General features: G+C 40.1%; 1 protein-coding gene across 1 annotated transcript in view; it reads left to right on the plus strand.

Annotated features, from left to right (window-relative positions):
* The window catches only part of man1a1 (mannosidase, alpha, class 1A, member 1), a 200,314-nt gene that overhangs the window by 55,139 nt on the left and 121,294 nt on the right, over positions 1 to 23,881 (plus strand). Inside the window, exon 2 of the mRNA XM_049589654.1 lies at positions 626 to 722. Coding sequence (XP_049445611.1) covers positions 626 to 722 — 97 coding nt within the window. The remainder of the gene's footprint in view (positions 1 to 625; positions 723 to 23,881) is intronic.

Genomic DNA, 23,881 nt, shown 5'->3' on the forward strand with positions numbered 1-23,881 from the left:
ACAATAAGATCTTATCATGATACTGAAGTCACGATACAGTATTATTGCCATTTTAAACGTTTTGCAATATGCTGAGTATTGCAATAAAATATATTTTGATTTATTACCTTTTTAAAAGTGTAAATGATGTCCCCAAAGTAAAAATTTATCTTATTAGATAGCGCAGATGTTGACAAAGTTTTCAGTCTATTCATCTAACTTGATTGTATTTGTAGCAAAATGTGTACAGTGCACTGAAAAAGCAATTGATTATATTATTCTAGTAGGCTACCCAAAGTTTAATTTGTATTTGTGATTTTAATGATTTATATAATAAAAATGAATAAATACTTGGCTCTGTGTGACGATACAATATTGCCACACAAAAATATCGCGTTACTATGCTGTATTGATTTTTTTCCCCCCACCCTCATCAAAATGTTTCATATGTGTCTATGTATTTAAAAAATTGTCTCTCAGACGTTGGTATTTACCATGAAAATCCAGTATCATTTGGGCTAGAAACAAACCATTGTACGAAAATGACTTCATTGTCTTTATTACAGCTCAAAGTTGAATTGTCCTCTTTAACTCTCCTCATTTCTCATCTCTCCCCCTCTCTCCTCCTCCTCTTCCTCCCTGTCAGATGATGAAACATGCGTGGGACAGCTACAGGCGCTACGCCTGGGGTTCCAATGAGCTCAGGCCCGTCTCCAAGCAAGGCCACTCCAGCAATCTATTTGGTGAGTGAGAGACCGTACACACACACACACACACACACACACACACACACACACACACACACACACACGCAAACACACACGATTGATCTCTTGTCCCTGCCACCAGCGGCCTTGGCCTTTAGATTAGCAGCCAAATTGGCCGTCAGTTAGAGTCATCCATCTATGGATGCCTCTAAATGTCAACTTTATCATATATTTATATTCTGTTTGTGCCACTTGCCAGTTGTTGGTGTTAATGAGTGTGGTGACGTGTGGTGTCTTCTTCTGTCCCCGCTTCTTTTTCTCTATTTCACACAACTCTGTTCTGAAAACCTTAATTCTCCGTCTGCCTTTCAGTTGTGAAACAAACACAGAGCACGCTGCTACATGACTGCAGGGCCTCGTTAATAAATATCGCATACACATGCGCTCACACGCACTTTGTTTAGGGTCTTTCTGCTGTGACTGATACGAGTGATCACCCCCAACCAACTTTGAATGTGTGTGTGCGTGTAAGTGTGTGTGTGTGTGCAGCCAAAACCAAATTAAACTAGGATAATAACTGCATCTTTTTTAAGTACTTTCATATCCCCCAGCCACACACGCACACACGCACAGGCTACATGTTGCTCCTCCTGTTGTCTCATTGTGTTTTGTTGGCTGAGATTGTTGGCTTAATAAAAGCTGGACTCAGAGAAACGCCGCCAAAGTAAACATAAAGCTAAAAGGAGAGGATTCCACAAATCTGTTATGACGGCAGCCGTGCCAATGGCAGAGGATCAATACGACTCATTAAAATCACATTTAATCTGTGATGTATTTGGTTTTGTCTTAATTGTGTTGAGAGATAAAGGGAGCAGAGATTTGAAAGGATTGAGATAAAACTGGCTAATATTTCAAAGACGGTCCTAAAACTGATAGTCCCGAACAATCCTCCTTGTTGACACTGTTGTGAGCCGAGATCATGGATGCGTTCATTGAGATTTTGTGTACTGTCTATATCTTAATGTTGCTATGTGTGTAACTATGTGTTGCTATGTGTATATCTGTACGTTTCTGTGTACCGGCTGTGAAACCAAATATCCCTCTGAGACAATAAATCTATTTTGGATGCAGTTGTCGCTTAGTAGAGGGGGTGGACACAATCTTGTAAGCAATGATGTAGTAAAAAAGAAAAAAAACATTCATTTAATTTTTATTGAGACTGTGTTAGATCAGTGTACACGCTCTCTTTGCAGGTGTTTTGTCTGTACTCCAAGTGTTTGTACACATAATGGATACTGTGATTTATTCTGTCTGATTGGATTAATAAGAGTGGGAATTGGATTTTTAATTTGTGAAGAGCTCTTTCTCTCTCTCTCTTGACCTAATTAAATTCTCAGTGAGAATATTTGTTTAGATACCTTCAGCTCCAGATGAGGGGTGTGTGTGTGTGTGTGTGTGTGTGTGTGTGTGTGAGAGAGACAGTTTAGAGTAGTGCCGTTGCAGGCTCTTGACTAGATAAGATGGCATTCATGTGTGAAAGAGGTAGCTGTGCCTCCACTGCTGATAAGACAGGTCTCTTGACACCTAAATACACTCATGTACTTGATATGGTTTGAAGTTTTTCTCAGTGTTTGTTTGTTTTTTTTTTTTTTTATGTTGCTCTCTTATGTGAAGGTACAGGTCTGTGTCAGTGAAGCCAGAAGCAGAGAAATTGTTCATATTTGATTCATCTTCTCCTCTGTAAGAACACTATACTCCCCTTTAAATAATTTACAGTAAACTGCCTGTAATCAGTTGGTAACATAAAAATGTAAATGGTGTTTTAAAGTAGTATAAATTAATTGTTGTTAGTGTAGGAACAGGTGAATAAGCTGTAAACACAAACGCATCCAGCAGACATGTTATTGGCCAGCCCAGTTGCCAGATGAAAATGTTGGCATTGTACATTTTTGGCAAACTATAGATTTTTTACATTTGCACCTTTCATATGTACTATGTCAACATTTTTAAAGTGGTATAGTATATGAGCTGATTTTGTCATTGGAAGGTGGAGGGGAAGAGGGATGATGTGTCATCTAGGTGAGCAGCTGCCATGCTGAAGATCACTGTCAGAGTGGGTGTTTTGTAGCGACCTGTCAGTGCGTTTACATCAGCTTTTTAGGCTCAAAACTTGGGTGTTTTGTAGAAAACCCCTGGTGTGTTTCTGTCAGCTTTTTAGGCTCCATATGTGTGGGGTGTTTTTTTGTTTTTTGTTTTTTTTGGCAACAACCCCTCTGTTTGTGTCCATCTGCTTTTTAGGTTCCAAAAGTGATTGTTTTGTAGTGGCCCGTTGGTGTATTTCCTTTGGTTTTTAGGCTCAGAATATGGGTGTGTTGTAGCCACACATCAGTGGGTTTTCATCGGCTTTTAGGCTACAGATGTTGGTGTTATGTAGCGACCTGTCTGTTTTTCCAGCAGCTTTTTAGGCTCCAAACATGATTGATTTGTAGCGACCCGTCTGTGTTTCTCCAGCACCTTTTTAGTCTCCAGATACTGGTGTTTTGTAGTGGCCCCTTGGTGTGTTTCATTTGTTTTTTTTTAAGGCTACAAAGGAGGGTGTGTTGTAACTACACATCGCTGGGTTTCCATCAGCTTTCTAGGCTCCACATGTGGGTGTTTTGTAGCGACCTGTCTGTTTTCAAGCATCTTTTTAGGCTCCGAAGGTGTTTTATAGTGACGTCTCGGTGGGATTCCTTTGTCTTTTTAGGCTCCATATCTGGGTGATTTGTAGTAGGGATGTCCCAATCCAGCTTTTTAACTTCCGATCCGATACCGATATTACAGCCTTGAGTTTTGGCTGATACTGATACCGATCCGATCCAAGCGTGTATTATACATATTCACTTATTTTGTTGTCAGTCATGTTAGAAAAGGTTTGATCAAGCGATATTACTCTCACAAGAACAACTACTTAATTGGGTTAGTTAGAATGATGCACAACAGTTGGTATGAGAAACTGACCCGTTTATTGTTAACAGGGTTAAATAAACAAACTTTAAACTTGAACATTAACATTAAATAAAAAATATAGCTGTTTGCTTTGGCTGCTTTGGCTCCTTAATAAATAGAAAATAAATCAACACAAGAAATCTTTAAAATGTCTAACATTGAAATTAAAATAGCAGCAAGACTCCACACACTTGTGCTTTGGCCACCTAATAAATAAAAAATAGATTAACACCACAAGACATTATTGACATTTAACAAACAACGCAGCCTTTCTTTTTCAGTTATTTTAGTAGTGTCAGTGCCAGCCTGTTTAAACAAGCAATAGTCCATCCATGGCTCCAATTTCACTAATTGTGCCCAAAACAATGCCATCAGTGCTCTTTGTGAGTGTAAACCAAATAAAAATATCCCTCTCAAAAAAAAAAAAACCAGAGCAGAAAACATATAGTCAGTTAACTAAATTGACCGCTACTCTTCCTACCCTCCGTGTGTGCCGTCTGCATGCTGGCCTGGTGGATTGATAGTAAGAGCTGGAGTGGATCACTGGAATGGACTGCTTGAATCGCGGAGCGCTGGGCTGGCCGGAAAACCTGGATCAGATTCCGTGAAAAATTGGATCGGACCGATCCGATGCCGATGCACATTTTTTGCTAATATCGGTGGCCGATACCGATTCGAATATCGGATCAGGACATCCCTAATTTGTAGCAACCTGTTAATAGGTTTTCACCTGCTTTTAAGGCTCCAAATGTTAGTGTTGTGTAGCAACCAATCTGTGTTTTTCCATCAGCTTTTTAGGCTCCAGACATTGGTGTTTTGTAGTGGCCCATTGGTGTGTTTCTTTTGTTTTTTTAGGCTCCAAATGTGGGTGTGTTGTAGCTACCCATCAATAGGTTTCCATCTGCTTTTTAGGCTCCAAAGGGGGGAGCTTTTAGTGATGTCTCAGTGTGTTTCCTTTGGCTTTTTAGGCTCCAAATGTGGGTGATTTGTAGCGACCTCTTCATAAATCCACCTGTGTTTTTCCAGAAGCTTTTTAGGCTCCAAAGATTGGTGTTTTGTAGCGACCCATCACTGTTTTTCCAGCGGGCATAGTGCCACGTTTTTTGTTTTTGTTTTTGTTTTGTTGCTACTTTTCCTACTGGGATTGTTCCCCCAAACCAGGTATTTTGAGCCAGAATGACATCATGACATCTCATCTTCCTAACCATACCTAAGTGTTTTATTTTTAATGGTTTGCTTGCTGAAAACAGCTTCTATAAGCTGGTTTGATGAGAGCAGTGAGACTGAACCAAAACAGTAAAGCTGTAAGCTCTTAAACCAAAACAAAGACCTGAAAGATGATAAAATGCCTTTTAGAGCTGTGGGAAACTACACGGTTGGGTGTAGACATGTAGACATGGATAAGTGTAGCTTTAGATAGAGATGCACCGATACCACTTTTTCCTTCCCGATACCGATTCTGATCCCGAACCTTAGGTGTCTGCCAATACCGAGTACTGATCCGATACCAGCGCATAAAATAAAAATGGATGGGATATGAATTGTTTTATGTCTCAATTCCTAAAACTCTATGTAAAATATTAAGAAATAAATGCATAATAGTAGAATGAATGCCATAAACCTTTTTTTATTGTTATTATTATCCAGTGTTGACATAGATCAAGACACAGGTTAAAGTGCAGCCACACAATTTGGTAAAAAAGACATTTTAAAGGCTACAGTAGAATGCTTTTTAAACTCTGCTCCGTTTCTGTTTTGTTTTCCTGTGGCGCGCGTATGCGTAATGACGTGAGGCATTACATGGTATCGGATTGGTCATAGGCTGTACTAATACCCGATACCGCATTTTAGGCAGTATCGGAGGCATTTCCGATACTGGTATCGGTATCGGTACAACTCTAGCTTTAAATAATATTTTAGTTCTGATAAAATTATCTTTCAGTGCAGGTAACATCAGTTTCTATATATTCATTTTAAAATAACTGCCACACAACCACTAAGCTACACTGGACCTTAAACATGGTGCAGACATGGACGTCACCTGTCCTTTGCTTGAGAAAGTGTCACATCAATAAACAAGCTTAGATTGTATAAGTACATTGCTCCATTTGCCCCCTTAAGGTCTGTGGTTGGCTCTGGTTAATAGTAATAGTTTTCTGTGCAGCCGTGTGGTGTTATTCAGAGTATAATGAATGGAAGTTGTGACTGAGTCTAATAATAGCAGCCTTACAGTAGTCCTTAATGCAGTCTTACCATCACTACATGAAAAGACAAAGAGCAGAATTCAGAGTTATTTCTGAACATCAAGTGTTTCTGTACACTTACATCATCAGTAGAGCACGCTTTGCATTATTTGTGTCAAGGTGGGGACTATAGCTGAGCTGTTGATTTGTGCGTCTCATCAAATTACAGAAGTGACAGGATGACAGCACTTTGAGTGTATATATGCAGGGTGCTACGAAGAAGGTTTGAAGCCCCAGACTTGGGTCAGGACTGTATTGTTCAATTTAGGCAGTAAGATTACTCTTGTGATGTTGAGCCTCCTTTCTGTCTGTCTACACCCAGCTCTCTCTGAGAGACTCTTTCAAGCTTTACCTGTCAAAAAAGGATTGTCAGGCCACTGTTCTGGAAACACACACAGACAGGACAATATTTCTGAGATATTTAGGGAAATGTATTTTATGAGACATGATAAGTTTGGTGTTAATCTGCAGCTAGATTTCACCATATATCCTGTTGCTAAAAAAAGTAAATGGCAGGTGTCAAATGTTTTAAAGGCCTTATATAATACTTAAGAAAGGAGGTGTTTTAATTGAACTACCTTTGATTGAAATACATAACTTCAGCTTTTGCCGTGGGGAAAATGCCAAAAACCCCACTAAGTCGATTCCATTATACAGTGTGGAAGATTTACAGGCTCATATTTAATGATTTCCTTCTTATGTTTAATGAGGAAATTCAATCAGCTTTGTGTAAATTCCATCCACTGTTTCATTACTGGAATTTATCATACGTAAATGTAGGAAGAGAGAAGACAGCAGCTGTGTGAATACTAATTGTTAGATTAGCCTGTTTAACTCTCTCTGTTAGTCTTTCTCAGTGTTTCTCCATCTCTGTCCATTCCTCATGTCTCTGCTATAGAAAAGTAAATAGGTTTTAGTTGGCTGCTCCAGCAGACCCCATCAGTAAATAAGACAGCTTGGCCCCAGAGCCTTGTCACAGCCATTTCCAGCTCCTATAGAACATGATGTATGACGATAATATTAGCCTGACCTGGAATATTATGCAATGAAGCCACTTTCCATACCAGAGGCTGTTTCCCTGATGCACAGTAACCTGGATTACTGGTTCAAACTGGCCAGCAGAATGGGCCAGGCTCTTAACAATACTGCATAAAATAATAAAACAACAGGTCAAGTTACATTTTATAGAAATGAAAAAAAGTTTCAGGTTAACCTCAGGGGAGAAAACCTTTGTCTTTATTTCCAGATCAATGTGGTGTAATTCATTCATCTCTCCTTCGTCCTCCCTTAACGGTGAGGGAGGTGTGCTCAGACTCTGCTGTAGGTCCGTATTGAGCTAAACTCTAAGCCCACCTACTTTTTAGCAGTCCAATCCACTGTGAAAGATTTGATTGAAACTCCTCTTGTGACTGTTCATCGCTCAAATATTTCATTTTATTGTGAAATAGTTCACAGGCTGCACGGTGGTACTGTGGTTAGCATTGTTGCCCATAGCAAGAAGGTTCCTGGTTCAACCTGTAGTTGGGGGTTCGAAGCCCATCTGTGTGGAGTTTGCATGTTCTTTCTGTGTCAGCATGGGTTTTCTGTGGGGACTCTTCCCCCCACAATCCACGGACATGCAGGTTAATTGGTGACTCTAAATGGTCCATAGGTGTGAATGTGAGTGTGATTGGTTGTCTGTCTCTATGTGTCAGTTCTGATAGTCTGGCTACTTGTTCAGGGTGTACCCTGCCTCTCGTCCAATTTATATACCTTTATTTAATTAGGTAAGTCTTGTTGTGATCAAGATCTCACTTTCAAGAGAGACCTGAGTACATAATTAACGACACAAAACAGTCAGACTTTGACTAGATTTCGGAATTGACCCATTGGAACCAGAGTACCAAGCTTCAAAGTACACTGCAGTTCGTTCCAGGTGTGTGGCGCAAAGAATCTTAAAGCAATCTTTCTCAAATCAGCGTTAGTTCTAGGACCCTGCAGCAATGTCAGCTGGGATAGACTCCAGCCTCCCCAGACCGCTAATGGGCTAAGGAAAATGAATGAATATGTCACAGCGCGAAAGCTAAAGACACTCCAACTTCTATTTCACTGGGACTTTAAAGGTTAGTTTGTTACATAAGATTGACAACTGGGAGGGGAATAGCTGCTCCCTTGCTTTGCTGTCCTTCAACAAGTTTTTCAACCATATGGTTGCAAAAAACTCCCAGACTAATAAATTGTAATTTTAAATAGATATTAGGGCTGCAACTAATGATTAGTTTCATTTTTCATCATTGATTAACCTGACGATTATTTCCTCAGTCAGTCAATAAATTGTTTGGTTTCTAAAATGTTTGAAGAAAGTACAAAAAAAGCCTATCACAGTTTCCTTAATCTCAGGTTGCCATTTTCAAATTGCGTGTTTAGTCTGACCAATACCCACCCTGGATGACGGGTCAGAAACCAATCCTACATTGAGCCTGGGTAACCCATATTTATTCTCTTTTTATATTGCTGTTGAATGGAAGAAGACTACAGATGGGCTGGATCCTTTTTAGGGGGGTGGGGGTGTATGTCCCCTCTGTGGTCATTCCCTGAAGGAGCACAACTCCTTGGTCGCCAGCTGTGTTGTCAGCTGTTTGCTTCTCCAGTGTGTTTGGCTGCATGTTGCACCACCTCAGTGAGGCTGTAATGTTGAGCTTGCTTTTTGGTTTGTTGTACAATTTGTTTTTGCTACTAGATACTTGAAAACACTTCATGCTCAACTCAAGCTTTCAAGTGACTAAAACCACCAGCCATATATCTTCCCAAAATGTTGGCAGGCAACTATGTTTATCTTCTCAACCAAGTACTTTGGCAACCAGCCGTGATTTGGGTATGTTTTATCAAACCGCATTACAAAATATGTTTTTTTCCCCCAACCTAAAACCTTCAATAGCAAAGAGCCAGAGATATGAGCAAGATGCAGTCTGCTTGTAATCTTCTATTAGCATTGACATGTAGTCAGTGTCCAATTTATTATCTCTGCTCGTGTCTTTCTATTAATGTGAGCAGCTCTGCTCTCAAGACAGACTCTAAATAAAGCCAGGGAAGTGTATAGGTCATGTTAGTGTGCAACAAATTGTTTAAAAGGTCAAGATGCTGATTAATTGACTTTAGATGTGAGGCAAACAAAAATTAAAGGAGGCGTGGTTGTCCTGACAAATAACATCCATCTGTCTACAGCAGCTTGTTAATCAGAGGTGGGGGATGAGTTTAAAGAGCCTGATCATATACGTTCTCAATCTTTTTACTTTTTGCTACAAAATGGTTGCCTAAAATAACAATTTTGCTACCAGCGTTTGGGTTATTTCACTTAAGAGATTTCTATAGGTGTGCTTTTCTTCTTGCTTTACTCACTGATTTAAAGTAAGGTTTACATACCTCTGTGCACTAATCAGTTCGGCAACATTTAAATCAATGTGATGACAGATGACAGATTATTTGCAAGCCCACTGTCAATGATATCTGATCAAATCCCATCCACACAGGCCTGATGGAAAAGATAAGCTGAATTTTTGAACTCTATTTTGAACATAGAGAGAGTTTGAGCTGCTCCTGTCTGGACTTAACTTATTGGTCCTACCAGCCTATTTGCACTGTTGTATCATATATATTGTTTAAGTGTATGTTTGTAATAGTGTATTTTGTTAAGTGTCTGTACCTACCTTTGATGTGTTTGAAATAAGCTACTGAGGAGGACAATAAAGCTGTCTGTCTGTCTCTCTCTCTCTCTCTGTCCATCTAACCATCCATCCATCTAACATCCATCCTTCTATCTAACCATCCATCCCACTACCGTCTACCCATCTATCTATCTAACCATCCATCCATCTACCTAACCATCCATCCATCCACCTATCTAACCATCCATCCATCTATCTACCTAACCATCCATCCATCCATCCATCCATCCATCCATCCACCTATCTAACCATCCATCCATCCATCCATCCATCCATCTAACATCCATCCTTCTATCTAACATCCACCTGTCTAACATCCATCCATCTATCATCCATCCATCTGTCTAACATCCATCCATCCATCCATCCATCCATCCATCCATCCACCCACCTATCTAATCATCCATCCACCTATCTAATCATCCATCCATCCATCTATCTTACCATCCACCCATCCATCTGTCTAACCATCCACCCATCTATCTATCTAACCATCCACCCATCTACCTATCTAACCATCCATCTATCTACCAAACAGTGGGCTAAGAATGCTTGCCAAACTTTTAAGATTGGACATTTAAAAGTAAGCTTTCGGTTGCTTTGGCACATGTAACATGATTCAGATATTTAGTTTATGGAGACTGTTATTTTGAAGGACTTTCAGAAATATAAGAAGCCTAAAAGTTCAAATATTGCTAAACATTACAGCATGATAATTATATTTGTAAAGCCCTCTATATCATGAAAATGTAAGGCACTATAGATAATCCAACTCACAAATAGAGGTGATTCATTTTATACAGCATCAGCATTAATGACTTTTGTAAGTCTGAACTGCTTAGGTGTTGGGTTATAAATTGAAATGACATTCAATAACAGTAACGTATTGTATACAGATTTAAAATGAAGTGCTGTGTTGCAATAATAATTGAATTGCACACTGATTGGGTAACTGAAGGGCAGACTGATTGCCGTTTCATCCCACGTCTAGACTCTTGTAACAGCTTTTCATCGTGGTGCAAACAGTTTCAGTCAGAAACAATATTTCACCCAGAGCGCTCTGCATTCACCCTCCTGTCAGCGTCGCTCTATAAATACAGTTTGTGCTGCTCACAAATTATCTAGTTACGCGGAGGCTGACTGATTGTGTCATTTTGGTTGCAATGTCGATAATATTGTGCCCAGTTGATTGATTAATTTAACAAAAGCATGATACGTCAGTCTCCTCTCTTTGTGGGTTTGAATCATAGTTTGACCAGTACAGAGTTTTGAAGGACAGAGTTTTATAAGACAAGACTATCTGTTCCAATAGAACAGCTCCCTGCCCTTGGAGATTTGGGAGATTCACCCCTTTTATAGCTAAAATTAAATACACCTAGAGGCGACGATGGCACCCATGTCTCCTCCTGTCGTCTCCGATCCCTCTCTCCATCTTTTGGCACTCAACTCCGCTGTCTATAACCGGCACACTGCTACTGATTCTCACCCACCAGAACAGGTACATCTCTGTTTCTAAATCCAGAGCGGGTCAAATCCCATTGTGACATTGCAGTTTGCTAACAGACACAGCCGGCGTACATTGCTTCAAGGAGAGGCCGCAACCTGCTGAATATACACTGAGCACAAATATAAACACGTTTGTTTTTGCTTTCATTTTGAGAAGAGTTCAGGAGTTGAAATAAGAGATATGAATTTTTTTCATGCATAAGAAAGACTTAATTCTCTCAAATGTTCTTCACGAGTTTGTTAAAATTTAGTGAGGACTTCTTGTTTGCCAAGATAATCCATCCACCTGACAGGTGTGGCATATCAACATGCTGATTAAACAGCATTATTACTACACAGGTGTTCATTGGGATGGTCACAATAAAAGACCAAGGTAAAACCTGAAGTTTTGTTTTGATAAAAAAAACATTTATAAAGATTCACTTCTAGTGCTACAGCAATGCATTTTTTGGTCACAGGTACCCCAGTAAATCAGTCGCTATCTGGTGTGACACTATTTGCTTAATGCAGTGCCACACAGGTTGTTGATTGTGACCTATGAAACGTTGGCCTACTCCTCTTCAATAGCTGTCTGAAGTTGCCAGACATTGGCAGGAAGTCGGACACACTGTCACACACGCTGATCCAGAGCATCCCAAACTTGCTCACTGGGTAACATGTCTGGTGAGTATGCAGGCCATGCAAGAACTGGGATGTTTTCAGCTTCCAAGAATTGTGTACAGATCCTCACAACATGGGGCCGTGCATTATCACGCCGCAACATGACGTGATGGCCGGGACGAATGGCACAGTGGTCTGCGTTTGGGAGGCTGGTTGGATGTACTGCCAAATTCTTAGGAACGACTTTGGAGATGGCTTATGGTAGCGAAATGAACATTCAGTTCACAGGCAACAGCTCTGGTGGCCATTCCTGCAGTCAGCATGCCAATTGCTCAAATTTTGCGACATCTGTGGCATTGTGTTGTGTGATAAAACTGCACATGTTAGGGTGAGCTTTTATTGTGTCCATGCTCACTAAAACAAATTTTAACTTTTTTTTTTTTTAAATGAGAGAATTAAGTTCTTGTTGTGCATACAAAAAGTCCTAGATCTTTTATTTCAACTCTTGAAAAATTGAAACAAGTGTTGCAGTTCTATTTTTTTTCAGCGAAGATTTTAGAAATAATAACTGTGAAGATTAGAAAGAGAAGTCAGATTTATAACATCTCCAAATGTCTATTCTAATTGTAATATTTTATGCTTGAAGAGTATTTTGAATTATTTAGACCTCCTCCTTTCACAGAAGTCTTGTAACTGTCCAACTCTAACATCAGCTGTCCTTATGAACTCCGATCAGAACAACCACCAAGGGCTTTTTCCATCCAGATCTCACTGACCAGAATATGTTAAATGTCCCCTGGAAGATGAATTATTACCTTGTTAAGTTTCTCCAGATCATCAGGAGCTCATTTGGAGCTCTGTGCCAGTGAATTGTCGGCCCAGCCTTAAGCTGTACCCTGACTCCTGTTAGACATTATGGAATTTAATTTAATCTCAGCCCCATTATAAGCCATCGAGCCTGCAGTTTTGTTTTTTTTTTGTTTGTTTTGTTTTTACCAAGGCTTTATCTCGGAGCCCAGTTGTTTTTTTACAAGGACACACCGGCAATTGAAGAAGAGTTCTCTAATGTGGTGCTCTGACAACACACAGAAGACTGTTTTCTAAAATCAATGAACGCATTACTCTGATGGCAATGGATTTCAGTTGTACGAATGGGGTAGCAACCCTTCCTTTTTACAGGTACAGACTGCAATGTGGATTTTTTTCTACTTAACTCTCTGGAAAGATTCCTCACAGCTGCAACAAAGAGAACATGAGTTTGGACCACAGTTTGGATTGCAGCACTGTAATGGATTGTGATGTTTGATTAGTTTCTTCTCTATAAGTCTCAGTCAGTTTTGACTAAAATTCTCAAGTTATAGATGGGCATTAATTCAGCGTTTCACGTGACAAGTTACATGATGTACTCATGGGTTTGCAGTGAGGTTGGGTGATGTAACATGTAACTTAATTAATTACTTATGCTGTTAAGTGATCAGTAGAGTCGTAGGATTACTATTTCAAGGAGTGATAAGTAATGGGTAATTAATTACATTTTCCACGTCACTGGCCAAATATTGGACAGGATATATGGTAGTTTTTTAGCAAGAGGAAAGAACGAGATTGTGGTATGGACTAGACACCAACCAAACTGTTTAAATTAAATGATAAAGTTCAGAAATTTCACAATTTAATATATTTATTTGTTAAGCTTTTCCACTATATGTTCAGCTACAGTTTCTGTATGAGTTTTCTGCCCTTTACTATAATTAAATGTTCTTTCAAAGCCTCCTGCAAAGGTGTTCTGTAGGAATATCCTAAATCATTTTTATTTTACAGTATTTACTTACCTGTGTGCCTTAAACAATCACATTTTAAGATATTCAGTATAAAATGGCAGCAGACTCTGCCTGACAGAAAAACAAAATGTTGAATATTCATGCAGTTGTAGAGGGTAGACTCCTCTTTGTGTAATTAAAGGCCCTAAATTCACAGATATATTACCAAGGGCATGACCTCAATATGTCTCTGGCAAGGCCATGTCAACTCAAAAAATACATACATTTTGGAGTGCACAGTCGTTGCCCCTGTATTGCTGTCTGAGGCGTTTCCTGTCTCTGTGGTTTCCCCATTGTCGTCTTTTTAATTGATACCGTTGACAGACCACTGGTTGTGCTCCTCAACAGCCAAACAAGCTAAAGGTTGAAACAGGCTCTCCATGCCTCGCCTCGCCTCTCAATCTAGCCGAGGGCCAGCACTGGAGGGCACTCATGTGTTCAACCAACCAAAAAAAACTCCCCAAAGGGTGTGTGTCTTTTTTTTCTGTCTAAAATAAACACACTTGACTGGGCCATAGCACATTAAAGGTCACTACTAATGTCTCCTGTTGGAGACAAAGAGAATGTGCCTGAATTTTTAGGTCGTTTGCCATCTATTCCAGTGTGACCTGGACTGGGCTAGGAGAGAACTGTGTGTGTGTGTGTGTGTGTGTGTGTGTGTGTGTGTGTGTGTGTGTGTGTGTGTGTGTGAAGTAAAACGCCATCTGTCTTGTTGGTCTAAGCTGTGGGCTGTTTGAGAGGAAAATTCAACAGACATGTCAAAATCTGACTATGCTGAGAATAGAGCATCAGTTCTGACAAATGGACTTCATCCTGGTGGCATTGCAAGTTCAGTGCATGGCTTACACATGTGATACACAACAACACGGAACAAATTTAATGTATGCCTTGTATTTTGTTTCCTGTTGGGTTTGATGCAGAAGTCGACTGATAGTGGATTTTTAATGGCCACTATAATAACGATAGTTTGGAGCAGGAAAAAGCCGATAGCCAATTAATCGGCCGATGACACGGCACAAGCTCTAGCCTATTGCTCTACTCAAGTGCATATCACCAACCAGGGTTATAATCGGAGTTTGCTCAACCTGCTTTCAGGTATGGACCCCAGAAGGCCACATAAACGTGTATATAGTTGTACTGATACCAGTATCGGAAATGCCTCTGATACTGCCTAAAATGCGGCATCAGGCATTAGTGAGTACAGCCTATGAGGAATCCTATACCATGCACGCTATCGTTTGAACATCGCCATCGAGATGTGCGCATGTGCAATAGTCACATCGCAGGACATGCGATGTTTTCTCTTTTTTAGAACATGTAAACTTTTGTTTTGCTTCAGAAAAGCAGCTCTGAAGCTCCGCTCCACTCGCTCCTCCAAAATGTTGTTGTAGTAACGTAAAAAGTGCCAGCACTGCACTGAGTTGGCAGGGAGCTAGCTAGTCAATCAATCAATCAATCAATTTTATTTATAAAGCCCAATATCACAAACCGCAATTTGCCTCACAGGGCTTTACAGCATACGACATCCCTCTGTCCTTATGACCCTCACAGCGGATAAGGAAAAACTCCCCAAAAAAACCTCTTTAACGGGGGAAAAAAACGGTAGAAACCTCAGGAAGAGCAACTATTAATATCTGGCAGTATACATGTGTGACAATAGTCATATGTGTATAATAACAGTAGAAGTATGACTAATGACTAATGATGGCAGCAGCAGCAGGAGGCATCTAGTGGTGCTGCTTTTTTGGCGATTACTGCTGGTAACACTGTCCTGCTGGGGAAACATGGTAGCCACCCTCCGGTGTTCCCCAAGTAGTCTCCAGGTAGCTCTCTTGAGAAAGCAGCTTCATTTTTTTAGGATTCGGTAGCCTACGTCATTGTTTATTTGCTAAATCTGTTTCCATTGCCAAAAGTCGAATTTCCCTAATATCGATACGCTGACTTTTCCACCCCCTCCAAGCGTAAAAACTTTTTTGCGATATTTCAGCCTTTTTATGAATTTCTGGTGTTTCCATTCAAGTTTTTTTTTTTTTTTGCAATTGTTGAAAATGCGAATAAAAATAGGTGGATGGTAACCCGACTTATGTTTGCACCACTAGCCGTGGTGACACTGCCAACAGTGATGCTAATGGGGACTCAAAATTAAGCTGCCTGCTGACCAGGGTGACATGGGGGCAGACCACAGGGTGGGTGCAGTGTTTACAAGGTAACGCTGTTGGGTCAGATGACGTTAGTTGCAGTAAATGACAAGTGAGCGGTCAGGGCTGCTAGCTAGCTCCCACCAGGCCTGGTTAGTGCGCAGTGCAGTGAATTTATGAGTAGCAAAACAAATCTATGGACCAACATGATTAACTGGTCAAAAAATATTCTCACTGGTTGACATATATATTACATAACATAATATTCTCAACAGTTGACATCCTTAGTCAGGCCATAAACAATATGTAGTACATGAGCACAAATGTATGCTAGCATTTTGGTTTCAGGCAGTAATAGTTTAAAAACACATTGGTACTCATTCCTTATTGCTTTTCCCCTTGTTTCCTGTGTGACTCATCTGTCCACTGTCACATTAAAAAAAGAATGTTACCATTATGTTGCACTGACACACTTTCATTTAAAATAAACTGCTGAAAGCTAGAAAGAAACATAAATATATTACTCTCTGTATTTGTATTGGCTGAACTTACTGTGGAAATAATCGGCTTTTGGTAAAAAAAAAAAAAAAAAAAAAAAAATCTCAGTGCGGTGCATTTCTAGCACATGCAGCCAATGTCATCAGTCTCATTGTGCAGCAGCTGAGACGTGTGTGCCAGCCACATGTACTGTGCACAGTTTGTATGCAGTGTGCTGTGTTGTGCCGCCCTGAGCTCCAGGTTGAACTCATCTTAACAGCCCATGATATATCTCAGAATGGACTCTGGAGTTTCTCGTGTTCTTTTTATATTTTTTTTTGCCAGCCTTTTTCCCCCTGCTACTTGGGGTTAGCTAATTCACATTGTACTTTGACAGCCTGTTAAGACTTTGGTTATTTGCTAGACAGCTGGATGGATCTGTAGCTACAGGCAGAGTGAAGAAGTAAAAGGCCCGTGCATCTCCCGAGACACACAGGCTTTGCAGCAGAGGTTATCTGCTCGGCCCTGCCTGCAGTGCTTTAAAGGGCCGGTGGATGAATGGCAGCCTTTGCCACAGATGCTGCCAGGGTTTTGTGATGACCTCTTTTCTTTATGTTGTTTTTCCCCCTCCTGTCTCCTGTGGCCTTCCCTCCACGCCAGCCTTCTCAATGGCTTTTCTGTCTCTTTGTCCCCTGCAGTGATGCTGCAGCTCCTCAAATCGCTATACTTAAGTGACAATGGAAGTACCCAGACGGAATAATAGTGAAAAAACTCAAGCCTCTTTCTTGCCATCCACACTTGACCTTCAAATGTCATGTTTATATTGCATCCCCATTTCTATAATTAATAGTAGCACAGTGATCACAGAACCACGACCACAAAGACCTGTGGTACTTCAGCTTTTAGGATTGTTTACTACTGTGTACTTTTTGGTCACTAGGGGTACATAATTGTACTTTTTAAAGTCATTTTAGTACCCCTACTATGTTATTACTGCTCCAGCGACAGGCTTTTGTCCTCCAAACAGTAGTTATGTACTTTCTGAGAGTGTAGAGGGAGATTGAGCGGGTCTGAAGCAAGCTTTCTGCCAAAAACTGATTGGGGTTGTTGGTTTAAATCCAGCACAGATGTCTGTTTAACCATGGTCTATTATGCCATCACATATTACACCATTAAATGTCTCTGGGCTGGCTTTTCTGCAGTACACCACTCCAACTTTAAATCTTGATAACTTTTTGGCTGCTCTGTATGTCCTCTAATTCATTTTCACCTCTTTTTTGGATGAACAAGGACATGAGTGCTTCTGTGGTTTAAGTTTTAAGGAGGAGAGGGAGAGGTTATAGCATTAAGAAACATCTATTAGAGAGAATGAACAATAATAGCTGCAGAAGCTTCACCTTCACCTCTAGCGTTGGCATTGTGGCAGCATTTCTCTTTATCTGTAAACTATAATAATGCATCTTCATTTTCTGTTTTAGTTGTTTTTGTTTTAACCAGCACCTCATAACAACCATGACAGCATATACAAAAGCAAAGAACATAATCCTCATTACACAAAGAGATTTCTGTGCTTCCAGATGTCTTTTAAAAAAAAAACTCCTGCTGTTTCCATTCAGTTTTGCACAATTGTCCAGCCAAGTCAGGTCACTTTATACAGCTGATTTAAACTTTAAGAGGAAGGCTGTGTCACAATCTAAGGACATTTACAGCAGTGGCAGATCTCTATAGCACTTCAGCCTAGAATGTGAAACAGCTGTTGGCTTTAGGTAAGAAGACTGTAGAGACCTTAAAAGGTCCAAGACGTAGGAAGGGGGCCAGTTCATTCAATACCTTTTAAAAAACACAGCGAGATTTTGAAGTAAGCTCTGAAACTCCAGTGGGGGAAAATGAGTGGAGGCCAGCAGAGGACTTACGTGTTCTCTATTTGATGCCAGTAACAAGTCAAGGTGTAGAGTTTTTATGAATACTCATAACTTTTTTCCAGGTTTTAGAATTTGATCCTAAATTTGAAAAACTGTTCATTGTTACAATTCAGGACTTTTAAAGCAGCACTCTGGGAGGCATATATTAAAGAAACTGAATATAACTGAAAATCCAATAGAATTTTGTGGCAGTTCTCAGAGTGTTTTTAAAGGGAAACACCACCAACAGTATCTTAAATATTCTAATTTGTTATTTCCATGGCCTAGTTTGTGAACATGAGCTATTCTCTCTCCAAAAACCAGAGAAGGAAGTCTCCAACTTGTGATTCTTAAGGTACAAGGCCAAGAGCTTCTCCATAGACAATGAATGGGAGACTGATTTTGTTGGCCATGTTGATGACAGGACATCTTGGGTTATCTAATCATGAGCTGACAGCACTAAATACAAGTTTAAACCACCCAGATGCATCCAATCCTGAAAACCACTTGCCTTGGTGGTCTGGGATGCATTTGGCCACATATGTAATGAGGCCCCACGGTGCGATAATATCATGATACTTAGGACACGATTATATTGTATTGTGATTTTAAATGTGTTGCAATATGCTGAATATTGCGATAAAATATATTGTGATTTATTGACTCTTTTCAACTGCAAATTATGTCCCCAAAGGAAAACTTTATCAACATCTTTTTTTTAATCTAAAAAGATAAAGTTTTCAGTCATTTTATGTCATTAAATTGTATCTAGTAGACTGGAAATTGATTATATTATCCAAGTAAGTTAAGTATAGTTTAATTTGTATGTGTAATATGAATAATTTATGAAATAAAAAATGGATATTTGGCATCCATGTAATAATACAATATTGATACACAAAATTATTGCGATACTATGTAGGGATGCAAGACATTGGATTTTTTGCCAATATACGATATGCCGATATGTAACAACTCATCTGACTGATAAACGATACCAATATTGATACTTTACCTAATTTTAGTAATCATGGAGTCTCTTCTGGAGTGGAATTAACATCATATTATGCATTTATACTCTCATCGTGATGGCCCACCAGCAGCTGGAGACATGAAATACAATACTTTTCAATGTATGTTATATTCATGCAGAATAAGAAAAAGCATGTAGGCAGATTTTGATGACATATTGATATTGTCAGTATGTTGGCTGATTCCAGTATTTCACTTTAAAGCCAATGCCTGCTGATACTGATAATGTGCTGATATTATCGTGCATCCCGAATAGTATGCTGTGTCAATAATAATAATAATAATAATGATAAAAAAAATGGGTGTAGTTTCCCTTTAATGGTATATACTTTAGCTGGATGACTTTGTGAGTCATGGTGGGAGAAGACACAATACAAAAGATATTCAAAACAAAACAAATTGTAGTAAAACTAGTTGAACTCAACTGAAACACGTGGCAGACAACCAGTCACGTAGCATTCTGAGCAGGCTCAGGTGTCTGTCAGAATGGTGAATGATGTGTTCGAGCATATCGGCCGGCCTGTCGTGCGTACGCTGCAGCACATCAGAGCCAAATGCACTGTTTCGTCTTGGTCACAACCCCATCATTGTGTCATTCCAAATTTGATTTCTATATCCTGCCAGCCTCAGAGCCCCGCTCTGTCTCTGGCAGAGCTAAAAATATTGTTAGCGTCCACCAGTCAAGAAGGCTAATGTTTTTGGTGTCTTTCTATTTCCAGACAAGTCATTTAGTTGGTTATATAATTTGACATTGAGTCCTGGGCTGCAGCCTCAGCTCCCACACAGCATTGTGTGTGTTTGAATCAGATACTCAATCTCTGTAATTGAAATGGATGGAGTAATTCTGCTCCAGCCTTCCCTCAGGTTTTCGTGAAGTGTGTGTCTGTGTACGTGTGTGTGTGTGTGTGTGTGTGTGTGTGTGTGTGTGTGTGCAGTAGGAGGGAGGGGGGGTTGTATTTGGTTGTGTCTGAAATGATGTAAATCACACTCTGCACAGAGGTGGGTGGGACACAGACAAGGGAGCACTGCAGCAGCTGAAATGGGGGGTATCCATCACATGAACACACACACACACACACACACACACACACACAGCTCACAGGTCTGTGTTGCGCGCACTCATCTCCTGAGCCTTTGTTATAGAACCTTGAGTCTGCATCCACATTAATTAATCACACACACTCATAGACAGCGAACAACAAGCCTCCTCGCCCCCCAAGGCCTAGAACAACACACTGCAGCAGCACCACCCATTTTCATGATAAACACACCCTCTTAGACACAAACACACTCATGCACACACTCCTCAAAGTATGCATGGTCCCTGGAAGTTCCCACGCCTAAACAAGTGAAGCAGCCACACAGAATAAACAGCACCGATTTGCGTATATGCAGTCAGCCTCTTTCTGTCTTGTATTTGGTGTATTATCACAGCTTTACTTTAAATCCCTCTTTTCTGTATCACTGTCAGATTTTCGACACACACACACACAAGTGAATCATGGTAATGCCTTTCACTGTAACCTTGACAAAAAGTGTTGACGCCCGAGTATCTGGCAGCAGAAGCCAAGAGGTTAATACACTTTGGGATTGCGTATGTGTGTGTTCGTGCGTGCTCATGCTTTCTGCCTACGATAACACGATTAGCCAAAGGCTTAGCCATCACTTTTTCCTCACCTCCCCTCTGTGACCTCTCACAAAATACAGTGTAGACTCAACGTTGAGACGGTAGTTGGGGCTAAATGGGATCACCAGCAGGGCTGAGGGGTGTTGCGATCTGGATCAAATTGTAGGATTAAGGATTAGACCTGGAGTTTGCATTGAGTTAGCATTACGATATGGGACACACTGGGACCCTCTTCTTTTTTGAGAACGTTTCTGGGCTGAGAAAGGCAGTGAGCTGAAGAGAAACTTTTTTTAAGACTGAATTTTCAAAAGGCGCGAGCAGCCTGCAGATTTTTTTTTTAATATCAGTGACACTTTGACTGCTGTCAGTCTTTTGAAGGCTGAGGCTGCTATTTTTGAGCTAAAGCTGCTGAGTCAGTGTGCAGCGCCAATATTAATTTATCTCCCAGTAAGGCTGGAAATAGGTTATGTTTACAGCCCTGTGTGTTTTCTGGCTTCCTGTTTTCTTGGAGAGCAGGATATATCATGAAGTCAAGGGAATTTCATGAACTACAGGTCAACAGGTTGCTTGAGTTGTGATAGTAAAATGAAAACTATTTCTGTTATTATATGAATTTTGTGTTTTAGTCATAATTATCATGCTGTGTTCATTTGCCTGTGGGAAAGTCTGGGCACATATTGCTTTTGATGGTTATTTTATTGGCAAATCAAAGCAATTTCTGAACGCACCCAAACAGTCATGGAGCTTGGCAAGCTTGTCTGTCAGATTTCTTTTAGCCCATGTGTCCAAGTTACTAATATTATTACTGTTTCAATTACATATTTATAAGATGTTTATTAATTTTGTCAGATTTAATGTGTTGTAGCCTTTTTTTTTGCCAGGAGTAGACTACATTATTATGTCTTTTGAGATTGAGTCGCTATGCCACATTAGGTGCTCATAGGGTTGAAAACCTTTGACCAAGAATACAGCTGGACGATATGGCCTATGAATAGTTGTGATATTTTTAGGCTATAATGCAATACATTCTATATATATCTTGATAGTCTGAAATCTCCTCTAAACTACTGTTGACTACTGAAATACTAAACTGTTAGATTCACTTATTCTTTTTCTGTAACCGCATATCCTGTTGGGGGTTGTGGGGGGACTGGAGCCTATCCCAGCTGACATTGGGCGAGAGGCAAGGTACACCCTGGACAGGTCGCCAGACTATCACATAGAGACAGACAGCTCACATTCACACCGACGGCCAATTTAGGGTCACCAATTAACCTAACCTGCAAGTCTTTGGACTGTGGGAGCCAACCACTGCACCATCATGCCGCCTGCTAACGTTATAATCAAGTGAAATAAAATACTGTTATAATAAAGTTAAATAAAGTACAACACCAATTCCCAAAAAGTTGGGGGGCAGTGTAACACAGAATGCAATCATTTGTGTAATCTTTACAACATATATTCCACTAGACACTGTACAAACACAAGATATTTAAGATACTGTTCAGACTGATAAACTATCATTCTGAATTTGATGCCTGCAACACATTCCAAAAAAGTTGTGGCTGGGACATTTTTACCACTGTGTTACATCACCTTGTCTTTTAACATCAGTCAGGTAGCATTTGGGAACTGGGGACACTAATTGTTTAAGTCTAGAAAGTGAAATTCTTTTCCATTCTTGCGTAATATATGACTTCTTTTGCCACACATTTTAAATGATAGACAGGTCTGGTCTGCAGACAGGTCAGTCAAGTACCCACACAGCAGCGACATCCCTGAAAATTACATCATTTGGATGGTAGTATATGTTACTCCAAAACTTGTTTGTACCTTTGAACATTAATTAGTGTTGCCTCTTACATGTGGGGATTTCACCGAATTGTCTGAACCTTTTCAGATATTATGTTTTTTTTTTTTTTCCACAAAGTGACAATCCTTGGTTGAGTATAATTGATGCATCAGTCGACCCATTCAGTGCCAGAGACCAACTTCACTGTTCGACCTGACCGCACCATGAACATCATTTCTCTTGTGTATTCCTGATCCTGCCTCACGTCTGTAGGGCCATTCCAGGGCTGATATAATGCAGTCTGATTGTATCGTAATGTTGTTTGTGAATGCATATGAAATGTTAAAAAATATGTCACTGTGGTATTCTGACCACAATAATTAATAAGGAGCTAAGAATCTTTTTCGGCTGTTTTGCCTTCTTTAAAAAAAAAAAAAAAGAAAAAAAAAGCTCTCCAAGAATTACCCTTCCAAGAATCACCACCTTAAGGTGGTAGAGGGGTTTGCATGTTCCTGTGATCCTGGCAGCTCTGTTGTCCAGGGCGAGTAGCCCCTGGTAGAGTCTCCCAAGGTAAAGTGGTCCCAGGGGAGGGGCCAGACTAAGAGTGGTTCAAGAAGACCTAAATGAAACGGCACATTTGAGAAACGAGTACCTCGCCTGGTATGGGGACACTAGGCCCCCCTCTGGAGCCAGACCTGTGGGGGAACTCGCCAGCGAGTGTCTGGTGGCTGGGCCTTGGGCCATGGGGCCCGGTCTGGCTCAGCCCAAATGAATGACATGGAGCTGCCACCCCGTTGGCCCACCACCTGCAGGGATGAGCACTGGGAGCGGGTGTATTTTGTGCTGAGCAAACTTTGCTTAGTCTGCTAAGCAAAAAAAAAAAAAAAATAGATTGAAGATGGAGACGTCTAGAGTTAAACTAGTTGTGATTACATTTGCATGGTTACTGCTTTGCAATCAGGAAGATTGGATATGGTGTTTTTAAGGTGGCCATCATTGTTCCGTACAGAGATTTGGTTTGATAGCATTTTATAGAATCTGAATCAGGTTTCATATTTGCTTATCCTATCAGAGTCCTCGCAAATCCTTGATCAAATTTTTTGAGAAAGTTTGTTCAGTGGGAAATGAAGACATTAGTTAGAAAAATATGTATTGTTTTTAATTCTCTCAATTAAGTATCATACCTAAACACAGATTCTACTGTGCTGAAAAGGTGGAGGGCTTTCACCACATATTGTTTTCATTTAAATCTAAGTCATCGAATGTGACTCGTCCTTCTCAACTTATCAAAAATGCCAGAGTATCTTACTTAAAGATGATGGGTGGTACATAATCTAAATATTTCAGCTCAGAATTTGTCGTTCAAATCT

This window comes from Epinephelus fuscoguttatus, linkage group LG11, assembly GCF_011397635.1.
Source record: "Epinephelus fuscoguttatus linkage group LG11, E.fuscoguttatus.final_Chr_v1".
Taxonomy (NCBI): domain Eukaryota; kingdom Metazoa; phylum Chordata; class Actinopteri; order Perciformes; family Serranidae; genus Epinephelus; species Epinephelus fuscoguttatus.